The sequence below is a fragment of the Microcebus murinus genome, chromosome 3 (genome assembly GCF_040939455.1).
Source record: "Microcebus murinus isolate Inina chromosome 3, M.murinus_Inina_mat1.0, whole genome shotgun sequence".
In the NCBI taxonomy this organism is placed as follows: domain Eukaryota; kingdom Metazoa; phylum Chordata; class Mammalia; order Primates; family Cheirogaleidae; genus Microcebus; species Microcebus murinus.
The window spans coordinates 51,990,413-52,009,343 of NC_134106.1; the positions used below are offsets into that span (position 1 = coordinate 51,990,413).

The 18,931-nt window shown below is 36.3% G+C and overlaps 1 protein-coding gene across 14 annotated transcripts in view; it reads left to right on the forward strand.

The window, feature by feature from the left end:
* The window catches only part of EHBP1 (EH domain binding protein 1), a 351,096-nt gene extending 335,198 nt beyond the window's left edge, over positions 1–15,898 (forward strand). For all 14 annotated transcript variants that reach the window (XM_012764882.2, XM_012764889.2, XM_012764886.2 and 11 more), the window contains 4 exons: positions 6,825–6,924; positions 8,068–8,141; positions 14,516–14,630; positions 14,852–15,898. In XM_012764882.2, the coding sequence (XP_012620336.1) occupies positions 6,825–6,924; positions 8,068–8,141; positions 14,516–14,630; positions 14,852–14,942 (380 nt within the window). In that variant the 3' untranslated portion in view covers positions 14,943–15,898. The remainder of the gene's footprint in view (positions 1–6,824; positions 6,925–8,067; positions 8,142–14,515; positions 14,631–14,851) is intronic.
* Positions 15,899–18,931: the final 3,033 nt, after the last annotated feature.

The window sequence follows — 18,931 nt, forward strand, 5'->3', positions numbered from 1 at the left end:
TAATTAGTCTAAGATCAAGGGGCTCAATTGTTTTTAAACCAAACTGAACAAAGGCCATATTGGTTGTGGATACAATGTTCATCATATTATATCATATTCAAAATGACTGAGCTAACCAGCCACAGAAACTATGGACAGTATATAATTATATATTATGTTTCCCTTGCTAGAATTTATAGTTTTATCCACAGAAGTTTCTCAGAATTAGTGTAAGTAAACATTCATAAAGGTGTTCCTTAAATTATAAGAGGTCTTTAAAGTTCATTTATGAGTCAAGTGCTTTTCCATAAAATAGTTAAATTATGTATTGGGTTCTGAGGCCACCCTACAAAAAACTATCACATCTGCCCAAGTGACCTAAGATGAAGCCCATCTCCCAGTGAGAGTATCTTCTAGAAATTTTGACCAACTTGAATATATAGAAGTTTGTGAATATCTCGATATTTAATTTAGCTATATACACATACTTCTTTAAAATCACATATCTTAAACTATATTAACCTTTCTCTACTCCCACTTTTCAAGAAATAATTTTATTCAACTCTTTATGTTCATCTTGGACATTAATATCTCAGTTACTTCTAGAGCCACTTTTGTGTCATTCCTGTGACATGACTGAGAATACTAGAGGACAGGGAGTGAGTAGAAGGGAGTCTGGCAGGTGCAGTTCAAACAAAAGGGGCTCCAGGAGAGGGGAGAACTGGTGGGGAAGCTATCCATCCTTAAGGGACACTCACAATTCAAGTTTTCCCATTGTTGGAGGATGCATAATTAATTCTCCAAGTAGACTACTATTTATTTGGTGGAATGATTTCTATAAAAGTGACTCATTGTATTTTATCCTATTTTACAAAATAAGTTAAATGTACCTTAAAAAATAAATACAGCTTCAGAGTTCTGGATGTTTTAACTTAGGCCAAATGCCTAAGTTAAATAGCCAAGATAGTCTGTAAATAGCCAAGATAGTCATGCATAACCTAAAATGTGGGTCATATTAATATCTTTAAAGGCTTCTAACTATGAAATGTTATGGGTGCAACCCCATCCCGTATGTAATTTTTTTGAAATGCTAAACTTTAAGTAAATGTAAAGAATTTCATCAATTATAATTTTTTCCATGATGACTATTTTGGTGCTTTTTTGTTTCTTTGTTTATTTCTGTCCTAAATTTGTGCTTAGTTTATTACCTTTTGATAAATTCAGTGCTGACCTTCAGCATTAAAAAAAAGGTTATTTGGGCCCTATTAAGGAATAAGGAGTTAATCGTAAGAAGACTGTTACTAATTTCCAACCTTTAGAAATAGCTTCTTTTATGTATAAATTTATTGAGGAAGAACTTTGGTGAAATTGTCCATGCCTTGTCCTATAGAAAGTCCATGCATAGAGTCTGAAGTCTGTCAGAAGTTATGTGTAGAGAGATGCTATCTCAAATCTCTCCCCACATTCTATTTTACCAAATGGGTAAGTAAAAGATGTGTTTATTTTGAGAAAGTGTGTTAGTTTTTATTTTACTTCAACAAAAGGAGACGGGCTTTTCTCCAAAGTTTATATTCTTAACACTATAACAAATATATCATGCTGAGCAAATAGTTTTAAGACAATTACTGCTAAAAATATCAATAAAGATTATGAGATTCTTCTTTTATGTTGATGCTGTTTGAGGATATCCTCGGAGCAAAAACATTTGCTTATATAGTAAAATTTATTTTCATAATATACCTCTATTTTCTAAGTTTAAATGTTTTCTAAAACTGGGGCACTAGAGTCCTACTGTAATAATGTTGACTTAGGAGTTAATGTCTCCATGATTCTTTATAACTGCAGCAAATTCATCTTTCTCATCCATTAAATAAAATGTTTCTCCAGCCCCACTTAGTTGGACACCTTCACATCTCTCTCTATTGTAGTATGTCTTTCTAAGGTCATCATATTTTTGTAAAGATCATCAGGACAATTTCTAAGGGCAGCTTTTTTGTGTTTACATTTGGTTTAGCTTTGCTATGCTGTGTCTTTTAAGGGCTGTCATTAGCCAGGCATCCCCACTATGGGGCTATAGCAAGATTCCAACATTCTTTAATGTTTCAAAATCTTGAATATGTATACATGTATAAGAGCAGCCTATATTTAGTGTATTTGCTCTTTCCCATTGAATTCATCTTCTATTTAGCTAAAATTATATTGTTCCTCACTTTGCATTTATATAAGAATTTGCTGCCTAAAAAATTCACTATCTTTCTAAATAGATAATAATTTTATGGTGAAAGATTAATTAGGAAAAGTTAATTAGAAGATAATTTTTAAAATATGATTCATAATTTCAGGGGTTTGATATCACTTGTATTCATTTTTAAATTTACATTAAAACAAGTACTTCTGAAAAATAAATAAAAACAACATACAAAGTCTTTTTTGTTTGTTTGTTTGATATGGTCTCACTCTGTTGCCCTGACTAGAGTGGATTGGTGTCATCATAGCTCACTACAACTTCAAACTCCTGGACTCAAGCGATCCTCCTACCTTAGCCTGCCAAGTAGTGGGGACTACAGGTGTGTGCAGAAAGATGTGGGGCAAAGTACAAATTCTTAAATGAATCGATGACTGACATGTTAATTTTACATCATTGGCTGGGTACAATGGCTCACACCTGTAATCCTAACACTCTGGGAGGCCGAGGCAGGATTACTTGAGGTAAAGAGTTCAACACCAGCTGAACAAGAGCAAGACCCCATCTCTACAAAAAATAGAAAAATTAGCAAGACCCTGTCTCTATTAAAAATAGAAAAAATTAGCTGGGCAACTAAAAATAGAAATAAAAAATTAGCCGGGTGTAGTGGCGAGTGCCTGTAGTCTCTGCTACTTGGGAGGCTGAGGCAGGCTTGAAGTTGGGGTTGCTGTGAGCTAGACTGATTCCATGGCTCTCTAACCCAGGCAACAGAGTGAGACTCTGTCTCAAAAAAAAAAAAAAAAAAAAAACACAACTTTACATCATTTTTTTTGAGGAGATAGAATATACAAGTCATTGATATAGTCAACTAACATTTAGGTATTTATGCTACATGTCATGCTGTGCATTATATGCTACTTTCTATTAAGTAGTTTTTATTAAACTGTGATAGGAAGAATGATTTGAAGTTATATTTACAGATAGTTGCTTTTCCTGCCATTATTATCCTTGATTATTTCATGATTTTTACAAATCATACTCCGTTTTAAAATAATTGATTTTAAAAAAACCTGACATTCAGAGATTGTGATATCAGACAAGATGTTACATTCCTGGAGCAAAATAAAAGGCAGAAGTCTTAAGGAAATGAAATAGAAAAAAATATTACCAGAAATTATATTCACTAGTCCAATGCTTTAAAATGTTAAAGTGAAAGCTATTTAAGTAGTTTTTATGATGTTTTTATTGGCAATGTGTTTTTAATAAACATGAGGATACTATGTTTTAAAATGTAGTGTAACAACTGAGCCATACTTTCACATTTTAGTAACTATATACTGAACTGTAGTATATTGTCATTTTTTTTTCCAAAATGGCCCTGTACCTTGAATTTTTCAGGGAATGAAACTGAAAAGAAATTAAGATTTAAAAAGGTATTGGCTCTAAGGTGACAAAAATGTGGTTGTAATTACAAATTAAGGATAATTTTGAAAAAGAGGTAGTTAACCAGGTGAGGTTAAACAAGATTAAATGATTTATGGCCATTTTATAAAATAATGACAGTCTTCATTTTAAGCTACAATGTAAAGTGCTTTATTCTGAGATTAGGTATTGTGGCAGAAGCTAAAACTGCCTTTTTTCTAACAGTGCCAGAATACAACCTCTTTTTCTTTTTGCACTAACAAGACTGCTTTACCACCACGGCCCACTCTAAGTAATTAAATCAATCCTTTGTACTTACCGTATTCTCCTCTAGTGACGGTACTAGATCTGATTATATGCTTCATGCATATTCAAAGTACCGCACTGACAGCTCTTTAATGAGCTCTTACTTAATCAGTATGAACAATGTTCATCTTGTTCTTTTTTTCCTCATGCATTAGAGCTAGGAACAGTTGGGAAAAATGAAACATCCAGCATTCATTTGAAAAATATATTGTACTTTGAAAAGTGTCTAAGCTGAGGAAGTTGCATTCTGCCCTTTAAAAGTCTGATGGACAAATTGGATTACTAGTATTGGATTAAATAACAAATGGTTAGAGGAGAAATGAGAAAAGCTCACTGTGATCACAGGCTTTAATATTTTTTGTTACTTATAAAGCTAAAGGGGTCTTTAACCAGTTATTAAAGTCAGGATTAATTTGTAATGGTTCAACTTACTGGCTTTTAAAAGCTTTTTAAATTTAAAAAATTTAAACTCCCTAAAAACAATAGTGTAATGATGTATTAGAAGAAATTTTAATTTTTTATTACTAGGCTAAGTCTAGATTTCCATCATTGTATACTATCTCAGATAAGGATTTAGTAATACAAAATGTTTTTTCAGTTAATTTAAATAATCTATGTAGCAATGTGTAATATGTCTTTAAATATTTTTTATTGTTAGGCTTCTTTCTTTTTGAAACATGAGATTCTTTCATTTCCTAACAATTAGGGGAGGAAGATCTTTTATTCTTACCCAGAAATCATAGGCATGAAATAAACTGAAAATAACACAGTACCACATCAATATTGTTATTCTCAAGGAAGCAGTCTTCCATTGAAGAAAATGATGCTAATTTAAGAGTAGGCTGGTTGCTTCTAGTATTGTCTGAAAGCCTCAATTATAGGTTAAGTTAAATTCAAAGTTTTAATATTTCTATATTTTTAGAAGGCATTTAGGTTATGAACACAAGAATTAAGTCTTTAATCAGAAAATATAATATCATAAAATCTACAGCTATTAATATTACACACATGTGGCATTTCACTGATCAAAAAGGCCTTCACCAGGGTACAATTGGCCTTTTTCCAAATTGCAAGCTTTTTCTCAGCTTTTTCTTTTTACTCTTTCTTCTTTTGTTGCTGCCCAGGGATTTGTGCCTATCGCAGCCTATATCACATGACCAGTGTCAAGACATCACATGGTCCAAAGTGAATACAAAACCAGCTACCCTAAAAGAGAGATTAAAAATACTGTAAAACAATAAAGACTTTTGTTCAGACTCTAAAAGAATCTATCCTAAGTCGGCTTCATACCATTAGTTTTAACAGCATTTAATGAAGGCATATATCCTCACTATTCTCCCTAATGATGAACAACAAATACCTATTTTATGAGGATGCTCTAAAAATACATGTTTAATCTTTTATACACAAATCAGCTTTTTGTATTCTATTTTCATCCTAAAAATTTATTTAAATTTATATTAACATGAAAATATTTAAATAAAATATGGTATGTCTATAATTTATACAAGCATTAAAAAGAATGAGGTAGGTATTTGGACAGCATAACAGAACAAATCATAGGCCAATACATAATATGATCTCATTTATTGTAAAGGAAAGAAACCTATATTTGTCCATAGATAAAATATATTCATGTGTGGTAGACATAGCTATCTATGCAGTCTGGAAGGAGATAGGTTAAACTGTAATAGTACTTACTTCTGGAGAGGGGGAAATGGGGAGTGTGGGGTTGGTGAAAGAAGACTAGACTTGACTTTTTACTCAATTACACCTTTGTATTGTTTGAATTTTTTAAATCGATTTGTAGTGTGTTTAAAAGTTAAAAGGAAATATCTCACTTAAAAAGAAAATAAACCTTAGGGATTAATAATCTTACCTGGGATATTTAATTTTTTATTAGATATTTAAATTAACCCTATGAGTGCTGTACAGAAGTTGGACAGTATTAAATAGTAGCTTAGCAAAGCAATAAACTAATCATGGGGGAAATTCAGGAAAAAGTCAAAAGTTATAAATTTGACTAGATATAATTTGAAGGAAGAAGGAGAAAATATGTGGGGAAAATTAATATTTTTCTTGAGTATAATTATGGCCTACCTCTACATGAATTATATATATATTATATATATATATATATATGAATCCTTAATATACTGGCCTTTGTGGAGGGGTATGAGGGTGGTATAGATGATAGAATGGGTATTAAGGATAGTGAATTTTAAATATCTCCTGTATATAGTCAGTGACTTTGTAATCTAAAATGTTAGATTATCTGTGTGTCCAAATGTTTTCTGAACATTATTGTGTGTATTATAATTTTGACACATAACTGTAGGTACTTTTTTGTAGCCTGGTCATTTATAGTGTATTTAATAATTTATAAGTGATTTACCCTACTAAGGATGATGCATTCCAGGATGGTAATTTCTTTAGTTTACCTTTGGGGAGGTAAATAAGAAAAAAAGCAAGCAGTTACCGTGGAAGCTTTCACATAGTCTCTGGACTTCTCTGATCTTCTTGTTAGTCTTATGATTCTCATAATGATTTTTTAATGTTACAGGTTTTTTTTTATCATGACTATGTGTCTGTCAGCTCCATGAGTTCCTTACTGAAACATAATAGCAAGTCAGCCTCTGGGGAGGATTTAAAAGGTGGAACATTTTGTTTACTGTACTTAGTGTTAATATGATCTATAGGTATATTCAGGGGGACTAAAATACACATGCCGAATAATATTGGCTTATGAGTTTTTAAATATTGATTTCATTTTTTCAGACCTGGATTTTAATCTTATATTATTGTAAGTAGTTTAATATGTAGTATTGAAGTGGCTAAAATATTTTTCCATGTTAAAAAAAAATCTTGTGCTAAACTATTATTTGGCTTGGATAATGTCATATAATAAGAGGTAACTCTTCTTGGATTGTAGGAAGGAACACAGAAGAAGAAGAAGCTATGATGCAGGAATGGTTTATGTTAGTTAATAAGAAAAATGCCTTAATAAGGAGAATGAACCAGCTCTCTCTTCTGTAAGTACTCATGATTATGCTTGTTTTTCCTACAACATTGATAAATCTTAGGCTTTTTGTTATTGAAACTCTTTCTTTGGAGTTTCATATTTATTAGGCCTTATGTTTTTTCTTTCCTTAGAGATTACAGTAAATTCTTATAAAAATTAAAAATAATATATAACAGTTTTTATTTGAATAATAAGAATTTTTAAATGTAATGATAGACACTGAGAAAAGGTGTTTATTATACAGAAGGCCAAGAAATATAAACAGTTTTGACGTTTAAGAAATAAATCACTAGTGTGAAAAAGGAGATTTGGTTTATATTGAGAGTTAGAGGGCAAAAGAAATAAAATTGAAGTTTATTTAATAACAAATTCTAAGGTAAAAAATAAAAATAACTCTGATAAGGACAGAAGTACATTTATAGTCTACAGGTGATGTTACTCTAAATTTTGGGATAAGAGATTAATTACTAAAACAGAAGTGACCTTTTAATGATTGTAAGAATTATAGTAAAATGGAAACTAAATTAAATGTAAGCATTCTTAGTCTTTAGCATTTAGTTCACTATAGGACTTAATGATTGTTCCTTTCTGCTCACTAGTAGTGTTCTTATAGTATGCCACCTAGTGTGGGATTGAGCAAGCTTACATGTTTTATTTTAGTGAAAAACTCTAATTTTATAATTTCTGCTGTGCCAGAACTTGAGAAAAGAGTTATGATGAAGCACAAAACTTAAACTAATCCTGAATCTTTGTCTCTATGTTATATTTGCACTGGTGGTACTTTCATGTTTTTTGTGTTCTTTTCACATGGAGTTTTGGACAAAAGAATCTTCATTATGAACTGTGAAAAAAAATATTTTAGAAAGTAGCCTTATATCTGGTACTTAACACAAGAAGCATTAAAGAATGAAAACACTTATCCTCAGATTAAAATATACCTCTGTGCCTATTCAAAATTGAAACAGGAAAATAATAGGACTAGTAAATAGTCGGCTGAGGAAGGTTTTGGGTTTGTGTATCATTTGTTTAGAGTGGCTTAAAGTTAAAGAGAAAAGTCAGTTATGAGTCCTAAAATCAATGTAACCTAAAGGTTCTTTTAAGTGTTTAATGATTTAGTAATTAGCATATTGATGAACTTTTGCAACTTGCCTAGGGAAAAAGAACATGATTTAGAACGAAGGTATGAGCTGCTGAACAGGGAATTGCGGGCGATGCTAGCAATTGAAGGTAAGAAATGTTGTGGTGTGGTGAAGTATGGGAGATGTCAGTTGTCAAAAATATTTAAAAGAGTGTGATACACATCTGATATTACTAGGTCTGGTCTACTAGGGATCTGCAGGAATTGCAAATAATGCCTTAGAGGCAGAAAGCAGTATCCATATAAACCCAAGGAATCTAATTCAAATAGATAATCATTATGTTTGCTATTAATAATAGTAGAAAATTATTTTAACTTTTGATCCATTAAGCTTAAATATCCATAAAGTAGAAAATGTAAAGAGTTAGTTGATTTAATTACATTTTACTTATGTGCAATTTAAAGTTGTTTCCACTGGGGAGGTTTGCAAAAGATTTATCATTTTGGTTGTTCACAGACTCTAAATTTTACCTTAATATTTAATTGATGTCAACATTGAAATATGTCATTGTCCAGTTTACTGTAGTTCTTAAGATTCCAACTTCTATTAAGTGAATGTTCAAGCAAAGATTGGCATAAGATAAATAAATAAAACATTTTCACACTTTTCATAAAGCTTTTAAATAAATTATATAGAAATCCTACACATAGTTCATAATATCAACAAACATCAGCTAGCTTAACTATGTATGGCATTTATTATAAAAGATTATTTAAAAAAAAATTTTAGGTTTTTTTATAACTGTTCTCCTTATACCTCTCAGTTGAAAATGTCTTATAGTTCAAAGATGTCTGCTTAAAAGCTAATCCTTTGGGCTCAGTAAAATGGACCTTTTGTCTAATCAATGCAAATTGATTTTCCTATTCTATATTGACCTCTTAACCCATTGACTGTCCATGGTAATTTCATTCTTCACCTGATAAGGTACCTGATCCATAATAAGTCAATTCTAATTAGTTTAGAAACTAGAAATTTAAGTTTGTAAGGGACAGCCAAGTGAATAACTATTAAGATGCATGCTGTCTATCTAAATACTATCATATATTTTTATAAAAGTTTTATTTTTAATTACTTTTATATCCATTATCTCATTTAATAAATATCACTGGCAACATTTATATATCATCATTTAGAAATCTGATTCACTTTATTTTAAAAGGTTTCAGTTATCCAGCTTCCTTCAACTGACTATTAAAATGTATCAAATTATACCATTGATAATGACAGTAAAATTTGTCAAAATTATTTAAAAGTTCTATGAAACTTGCCATTGAAATAAAGTATATAAGTATACTAAATGATATTTTTCCTCTCAATATAATTTTTGTAGTCATGGTATAATAGTTATTAAAAGAGATTGGAAAGCTAGTCAGTTGAAAGGCAGGTATAGTAAATACTATTTATATAGTATATGTATATATGTGTGTGCAATATATAATATGTATAATATATAACTCATTGTACAGTTTATTCTTCATAGATTTATTTTATATTACACTCAACACAGAGTATTCTTTACCTTTTTTAAACCTACCCTTTCATGTACAGAAAGATAAATTGTCCCTGAAATATAGCCTGATACGATATAGTTGACTTTCAAGGTAGATATCAGTTCTATCCCCCAAACCAGTATTATTACCAAATACCCATCTTAAAAAGAGGGCCATGACACATATAAATAATCCCAGTTTCATTGGCAATCCTGTCCCTAAATACCAGGCTTACAATCTTAAACAATCTAACATTTTATCTGTCTGACCTTTCTTAAACATAAGAGAAAAAAACAGTAGAAAGTCATATTTTTGAAGAAGAGAGAAAAAATGATATTTTCCTTTTAAAAATACTTTTAATACAATTGTTAGTTTTTGGAATTATCATTCTCTTTTGTTTTTTAATTACTTTGTCCCATATCTCACTGTGCCTTGACTCTCTCCACCAGTTTCCCTTGCTGGTTGAGGGAAAAAGGAGACTTGAAGAAAGGAACAGCCTGTTGATTACAAATAAAGACACTTAGAGAGAGGCCTGTCCCACTTGCCTGGACAGTATGTGGGCTGGGCTGTTCTAGAGAGGTTCTGATCATTGTGAAGATCAGCTCTGTGAAGACAATGTCCTTTAAGCTAACCCTTAAAATGGACACACATGCAGTTCAGTAGCCTTTTTGAGTGATAAAACACCATGGAAAAACATATGAATAGGCAACATCAGTTGTTTTTGTTTTGCTTTCCTTTGTTTTAAAGTTCATTCTTCTTTTTTCCCCCATCTCTTCTACTTAGTAGCCTTAAGATAGTTTTAGTAATAAACTAAAATCTTTTCAAATAAATCTGCTGAAACCATTCACTGGGAAAAAGCATAGAATATTAATAGCCATAGCACATTGAAAGAAATATTAACAGCATGGTTTGAGAGCAAAAAAATAATATTCAGTATGTTTATTCTTCTGAGAATACATAATCACTGTGGCCTGTTTTTTTTACCCTTTTTTTCCTGAGGTGTTTTTCATAGCAGGAGTTTCACTCTACTGAGCTAAGTTGTAGGATCCCTCAAGCTAACAAACATCTTTTAGATACTTTTCCTATAGTTTTTTTTGTTGTTGTTGTTGTTCCAGATTATTTAATGCCCCCTCAGGAAAGATAAATTCATTTCTGCACACATTGGGGTGGGCTTTTAGAAAGTGGTATGTTCATTTTCTGTACAAGAAATGGATCTTCTCTAGGATTTTGTACATCTTGATTTATTCTTGGCTTAGAGTTTGAAGTGGGTGCTCTTCTAAAGGGATTTATGCATAGGTTCACTATTTTTGTAGTTATGGTTTATATGATAAGCTTTTTATATTTAAAATCAATATGTAATCCCGTGGAGGAGCTTATCCCCTAAAACCCCATTTGTAAATCTATTTTAGCTTTGTTACACAGCACAGCCACAGTCTTCCATAGATTGATTAGGTACAGCGGTAGAATCCTATCAAATGGCCTGTTCTGATGATGATGCAAACTCTTTCAGGATTGCTAGTTGACTGGAACTAAAGATAAGACTTGACTGCAATCCCCCAATGTGCTCTTTACAAAACTAGTGTTAATTTTCATCAAAGTGCCAGGCTTATTTATAGTGGCAAGGTTGAAGGTTTACTACAAGAACTTTAGGTTCTTTCTGTTAAAGTGTTTATAGGTATTTCTCTTGCCTTTTTTCAAGGTAATTATCAACTTCAGCAAATAAACTGAATCGGGGAATGAATAATTGGCCCTATATATAAAAAAGAGTTTTTTAAATTAACAGAACAGTTCAGTGCAGATGGACATAAACAGAATCTCTTTATTTCAACACTTTGGCTCAAATGCAGCATCAAAACTTAATCCTATTTGTTGTGAGAGGATATGGCTTTTGTAGCAAAAGTACACTGGAATCTTTAAATTAATCAGAACCCACATTGTAGTCTGTCCAAGCCAAAGTCAGTGCAGCTAGCTAGCTGTGACTGGTGTTATAGGTGAGTAGTCCTTTCTTAAAATGCATAACAGGTAGCAGATAAACTTACATGCAGGCTTTTAAAATGTAACATGTCTAGGTGAAGCTATTTAAAATGGGATTTTAAAAAATTCAAGCTTGAACATACAAATGTGAATCTTGATCAATTTTAAATGTGATATTAAATTTTTAAATGATCAAAATAGTTTATGTAATTTGTCAAATTAGCATTCAAATATATATGTGTAAACATATGTATGTGTATGTTTGAGTTTGTGTACATATATAATTTATTCCCATTATGAGAAAGTAAATGCAAAGTAAAAGTATAGTTTTGTTAATATAAAATCTATTTACTACACATAGCTATTTCTTCTACAATTGACTAATATTTTGTAGATAGATATCAAGGTAGTATTCTAATGACAGATTTAATATTAAAAAACCTATAAATTTATGCTGGGATATTTAAAATTCTTATGTCAGTTGAATTTGACTCAAAAATGATAAAAAGTATCTACTATTCTTAATTTTAAAATGCTTTTATTATAATTATGGGAAGTGGCATTATTGAGCTAGAAAAAAGTTCAGACTTTAAAAATTATTTAATACTTGAGGTGTTAAAAATTTTTTTAAATTTCTCTGTTATCCTTATAGTTAAAAGTCCTAACTTTTTCAATATTAAAAGAAATCCTGATGTTTTTAATTACTAATTAGCACCTTAAAAATGACTGATCAAGTTCAGAGAAGGAATAATTAAGAAAATTGTGTGTGTTGTTAAAATATTTTTTTTGTTTAAAACAATTTTTTAATTTTTAATATAATTCTATTTTTTGTATATGGCAGAGAAAATTTTCCAGTTGTAAAGCTCTTATCAAAATGTTTTAGAAGTACAGAATTATAAATCAAAGTTTATAATCAGAATGGTTTCTTGAGGTTGGAAATAGAAATAATATTCATCAAACCTAGTAATCTTAATAATTACAAATTTAGTTTCAGGTCTTTTATAAATTTATCAGGGTTTTTTTTCTGGAATTAGTATTTCTAGAACTAGAGTTACCTGAAATTAGACTAGATGGATGACCTTTAAGATCTTTCCAGCCTGGAGAGTCTATTAATTTACCTGCTGTGTAGAATAAGACTGATTCAAGAACAAGAACCAAATTAGAAAATTTTCAAACATTCCTGTTCCTCCGTTGTATTTAAATCCAAAGGCTAAAATTATGATAGATATGGCTTCTTTTCAATTTTGTTGTTTATTATTTTTAAAATTCTTTTATTTAGAAAAAAGCTTTCCATAATAGTTTCTTTATTCCTCTCTATGCTATAGAATATTTCACTTTTTTATAAGAATATAATAGTGATCACTTATTTAATGAATTTATTTGTGTGATGTTTTGTATTGAATGTGGATAATTAACATATAGCATGATTCTCATATATATGTATGTATGTGTTTGAGCTTATAATGAGAAGAATGGTGATAAAATTGAATAGACCATTCTAGCTTTTTGCTGCTTTTCCAACCTTTATTGCATGATGATGCATCTAATTTTTAATTTGTAAATACAAGATAGAATTCCCTCTAGCACCATTTGCTTTCATAAAGCTGCTGAGCAGTTTGCTGTCTTGAATAAATTTTGCTTTGGAGGGGGTCGGGGGGATTTGAACCAGCACATTCTTGTGTGGTTTGTGAAGATTCACATGGTAACCAGCGGTGTGCATTGTTAGGTTTATCTGAATAAGCACCAGCCATGTGAGTTTTAACATGATTGCCCAGGGCAATGGAGAGAGAAGAGAGAAACCCGAAAGGATTGCACTCCTCTGTTTTTTGGAAAGTGCATTTGTTGGGGGAAGGGGGCTGCAGGAGTCAGTGGCCATGGATTTTTTTTTCTTTCTTTTTTTAAGCTGGTGTCCTGTTTCCCTATAGGTCCTCATTTGTTCTGCTATCTGCCTCATCATCTACTTCTTCTTTTCATTGTTTACCTTCCTAATGAGGGAGGCGGGGTAGACTGGGGGTTGATTGACAGCTACAAGCCCTTACAGTCTGGCCAGAGAGCAGTTGGCTTTGGTTTCAAAAGTGTTTTAAATGTTCGATTTGGTCCTGTTTTTATTAAATGAAACTGCTGCTCATCTTAGGGAAATTATCAGACCAGCAAAAATTAGGAAATATATTATGGGGACCCAAAACCTTAAAAAAAAAAAAAAAACCCGCTCCTACCCATGGAAAGATCACTGCCCACCGGATTTTCCAACCTTTAACATGGGCTTTCAAAAAGAAATATGTAATTTTTCCTTTGCAAAAATGCTTTGATTTGAAACCACCCAGCAAACATCTCCAAAAGAAAACTGGCTGTGATGCGATCGAGAGCTGCAGTGTAATATTGCAGAGCAAATTTATTTTTTACTTCAAAGAAAAATGCTAATTAGCCGATTCACTACTTTTAAAGTTATTGTGAAGCATATGGCGCCCAGTGTGAGATACATCCAACTGCTAAAATAGAGCGAAGAGGAAATTAGCGAAGAATGGGCTGTTTGGGGTGAGAGTGGGGGTGGGGGTGGGGGAGGAGGCTAGGTTCACAGGCAGATTCTCTAGCCTTTTCGGAATGATTTTATCGCCCATCGCTGTTTCCCGCCTCCTCTTTTACCCACTTCCCCCACCACCAACCCCAGGGCCAACCTCTTCTGGGCCTCCAGCTCCCCTCCCCCACTTTGGCTGGATTCAGGTGCGCACCTCAGGCTAGCCACGGGCTCACACCTGGTTTTAAGCAGGTTCCCACCCTGCTGTAGCTATCCCCATCTGCGGGAAACACTAGCATTTGGAAAGTAGGGTTTTTGCAGTGAAACCCTCACCATAATAGCCAAATTCCCCAGAAAACACTTAGCTTAGTGGCTCTCTAACATGGTTTGCCGAGAAATCTAAGGAAAAGGCGGGAAGGGGAGGGCGGGGGCCGGGTGTGCGGAGGCCCTGCCGGTGGGTAACTAGCCTCCCGTCCCTTGCAGACTGGCAGAAGACCGAGGCCCAGAAGCGACGCGAACAGCTCCTGCTAGATGAGCTGGTGGCCCTGGTGAACAAGCGCGATGCGCTCGTCAGGGACTTGGACGCTCAGGAGAAGCAGTGAGTGGGCCGTGGGATGGGGTCGAGGCCGGGCCACCTGCCGAGGTGCCGAGAAGTGTGCGGAAAGTTCAATCCAGAGGTCGCTGGAGGGCCGGGGCAGCTTCCCACTGGCCCGGTGCTCCCCACTCCCGCTGGGGATCCAAACTACCGGGCAAGCGGGGAGTGCTGCTCTACCCTCCACGAAGAAAAATAATTTTGTTTCCTGTTTGTCTGACATCCAGGGCTGAAGAAGAAGATGAGCATTTGGAGCGAACTCTGGAGCAAAACAAAGGCAAGATGGCCAAGAAAGAGGAAAAGTGTGTTCTTCAGTAGCCGTCAGACCAGAATCTCTCTCAACATTTTAGAGTCTTGGTTCCCCAGACCAGAAAAAGTCAGACTCGTCGATTTAAAACTTTTAACATTTCGTTTGACTGGATTGTACTTCTTTACCACCACCACCCTTTTTCCTCCCTCATTTCCAGATAATATACAGAACTCCAAAATAGCTTTGTTAAGGATTTTTTTGTGAGTTAATCATTTCCTTGAAATCATGTGAAATAGATTTGCACAAACACTTTGTGAGTGAATGGTATTGGAGGTGTTCAAGAAACTGTTCAAAAAAAAAAGCTTCTCATTATTTTCCCTCATTTTTTGATGGGAGGAAAATTTAAAGCATTTTTGTTGTTGTTGGTAATAGCATAATGACAGTGGGAGGGGGGTAACAAGGGGATAAGAAAAATGTCATGATTTTTTTCCAGTCCTGCCATATGTAACACTTACTCTGTTACCTAAATTTTATAGTTAGATCATATTCAGTCTGCTTATTAAACTGTGTTCTATTTACCAGTGGAGTTTTCTGCAGTTGTTTACGTTTCACTGTAAGGATAATAGGGTTCCTCTCCTCCCTCTGCTTTCCTCAGAGGATGGCCCTTTAACACAGCCAGAGACAAGCCCTGTGGTTTGAAGGTGAGCTGTGAGGATGGGACTAATTGACATGCATCAGTTTATAAAGGCAGTCTTATCTGAGAATGCGCCATCTTTTTCTCTGGATAATTATTTATTACATCTTGCTTGGTTCCTACATTTTGTTGCGTCTCAACATTGGCTCAAGAATGCTGTTAATATTTATTCTGTATTGATAATAGTCTGTCTTGCCACTACAAGTAAACCCCATTTAATATTTTCTTCTCTAGCATAGCACTGTCATTTTTTTTGTGAAAATGGTTGTTTATTTATTACAATACTGAGTCATATAAATTTTCAATAAAAGCAGAAACTTTCTTACCTTAGACACTGCTGCTACTTTCTTGCAATAAAACTGGACATTGGTTTGAATGGAAGTTTGTGTATCCAAAGACTTTTCATGTAGAAAATGGTCTTGTGGAACGTAGGGCAGAATACAGGGCTGTATTTGGAGCTGAATAAGTTTACACCATCCCAGAGGGGCCCTGCTGACACACAAATGCGAATTGAAAAGTAATTAGTCATATTCTTAGACGGTGTAATTATCATCTTTATTGTAAAGGGTCATCTCTGTTAAAGATTTGAGGAAATTTGTGATTCTACACCACTGAAAAAAATCTAATATCTTGATGAATTTTCCATGTCATTACTTTTAATTGTTATAGTTTTGCAGTCATATGAGGGAGGACTGTGTATTCTGATAACCGGCTAGTGTGTAGGTACTGAAGTGAAAGAAGGGGGGTTATTGGTGGGGGAGAGGGGAGTGTGTGCAGGTATGTGACTATGAGGTGAGGGAAAGAAGGTTTTTGACAAGAAGTTCTAAGCTACAGAAAACACTGGTGATTCTATGGTAGTTTCCTTCACCCCTCTACCGAGGTGTCCAAACAAAGAAAGCTTGTTCAACAAGTCCGGAAATTTAGAGGAAACAGTCAACTAGCATTTGTACTTTAGTCTATATCATATATACATATGCGCGCGTACACACACACACCCCGATTTCTTTCAGAAAGCATGCAGCCACCTCTAGTTGCCACTCTATCGAAATAATAAACACTTGCTATGGTAGAATTCCTTCATGACAAGGTTGTGGTTTTTTTCCCCTTAAGTTATTGAAAAGTTGCCTGAACTCATTGAAATCGGGTATTTGCCCTCTTTATTAGAGCAGGGGAGCAAAGAGAGCTGCTGTTCTCTGGGGAAAGCTCTTAGAATCCCTTTCTAACCCCCGGGAAACCGGCAGACGGAAATCGCCTGCCCCAAGCAGCTTGGGGCTTGGGCGGCCAGCAGCACCCACTACATTTATGCTGGATGCGAGGAACCTTCCTTTCCGACGTGTTTCGCCGAGAGGCTGCTCTCCTCCACCCTCCAAGCCACTCCCGATCTGCCAAGTGACAAACCTTCCCTTGCCCCAAATTTTCTAGGGTGTCCTGGGGCCGCCGAGCGGCCTCTCTACCTGCCCCTCTAGATTCAGTCTCGAGCCTCGCAGGGTTTCAATTTGGGCTGCTGGGTGGCGCCCGAACGCCCCTCAGCGGCAGTGGAACGTGGACCCGGGGGACTGGCGGGGTCAGGCCTGCGGTTAGAGTGCCGCGCCCCGACTTCGCTGCCTGGTGCCCAGGGGCTGGCTCCCGAGAGCCGGCGCGAACCCAGCACGCCGGGGGACCTGGCACCCGAAAGCCGCGCTGCGGAAAAAGAGGCTATGGGCCTGGGGGTCGCGAAGGAGCTAGAGCGTTGGCGGCAGGCTAGCTTGGGCACAGTCTGCGGGCCAGTGCAGAACTTCCGGCCCTGGCCTGGATCCCTAATCTCCGCAGCCAAACCCCTCCCCCTGTTCCAAGTGTCCTCCAGGGTCTGGCCCGGCCTTGAGGTCACCTGGATGCTGGATCCGGGTCTTGGGGCCCATCTCCCTCACTCCCTCCCGGTCCCGGGGGCCCTGAGCTGGGACGGCTTCACCTCCTCCGGCGCTGTCCCCACTTTCCCTCCTTGCGCTGCGGCCGAGGCTGGAACGGTCGCTGCTTCTGGCCCAGCGTCTCCCACCTGGACATTTGCCTAGCGACGGCCGCCTCAATCCTCTGCGCTGCTTTCAAGAAACTTTCATCCCAGTGTCTCTCCCTCTCTACTCTCCTCCCTCTCCCCCTCTCCTCTCTTTTTCTTCTCTTAATCCTGGGGTTTTATGGGCTGAGCATTAAGAAAATTCGCTTGCAATTTGGGATTAGATAAATACTCTCATTAGGAAAAAAAAAAATCCGTGCTACTTGATACCTCCCGACTTCCCCGAGACTGGTGGCAGCATCTGGAACCGAGAGCGCCGAACTCCCGTGCCGCGGGCCCTGGGGACCGCGCGGGCACATTCCAACGCGCACGGCCGTCCCACCTCGCTGCGGCCGGACCCAGGTCGGGTGCTGCGGCTGCAAGCGAAACAGGGCCTGGAGGAGGCAGGAATGCGTGAGGTTCGGGGACGGGGCAAGGGCACGCGCCCGGGCACTTGGAGGGCCAACCCAGGCACACCGGGCGCTGGCCAGGACTCTAACAGCGCGGGCTTATGGACGCCGACGCCCTGGACGCGCACCCTAGGGCATCCGCATACTCTTCCCCCACAAACTAGTGCGCTCCAGCCGGCGCCTTTCCCCAGAACCTGGAGTGGGCGCATATTTCGTTTCTTTCTTTAAACCTGAGCACCATCACTGTGGCTCCGAGCCGCGGGTGGCTAATCGCGGGCCTCGCGGGCTACTTGCTCTGCCCTAGCATAAGGTGTGTCTCGCCTGGGTTAGTGCTGCGCTCTGCGCTGTGTCTTTTCCTCTTAAAGCTTCGCTCTCACTTTCTCTCCCTCCCTTCTTCTCTTTCATTTTTTCCCTTTTCTCTCGTTCCTTTATTCTGCTTTCTCTTTTTCTCTCCCTTTTGTGAATGGGCCGCGGTGTCTTTGTTCTGGAGTGAAGCGCCCGTGTCTCTGACTTTTGTGAACCAGAGAAGGATCTTGTAAAACCTCCTTTTCTCCTTCGTACTCCCCCATTCCCACCCCTCCTTCCCTGCCCCTTTGATTAGATGTTCCCTCATCGTCCAAAAAAAAAAAAATGTAATTTCGTTGGTCTGGCGGCCACTTTCTTTGAACATTAGCTCGCTTTCAGCTCCAACTTCAATTAGAAGGAGTTGATTTTGAGAGATCAACAAAAGAACCGACCAAAGCCTTATTAAAGGTCCTAAGAAGATCTCCCGGGTCCTTTGAGAAGCAGTTAAGGAAACAGTGTGCCCTCCATCATATTCTGTTACCGTATTTTATTCGGACTCCAAAGGAAAGTGTCGCTTGGGGGAGGGGGAAGCACTTTGATGAGCGGCGGCCGCGGCCCCTTTTCACTCAGCGGGCTCCCCCT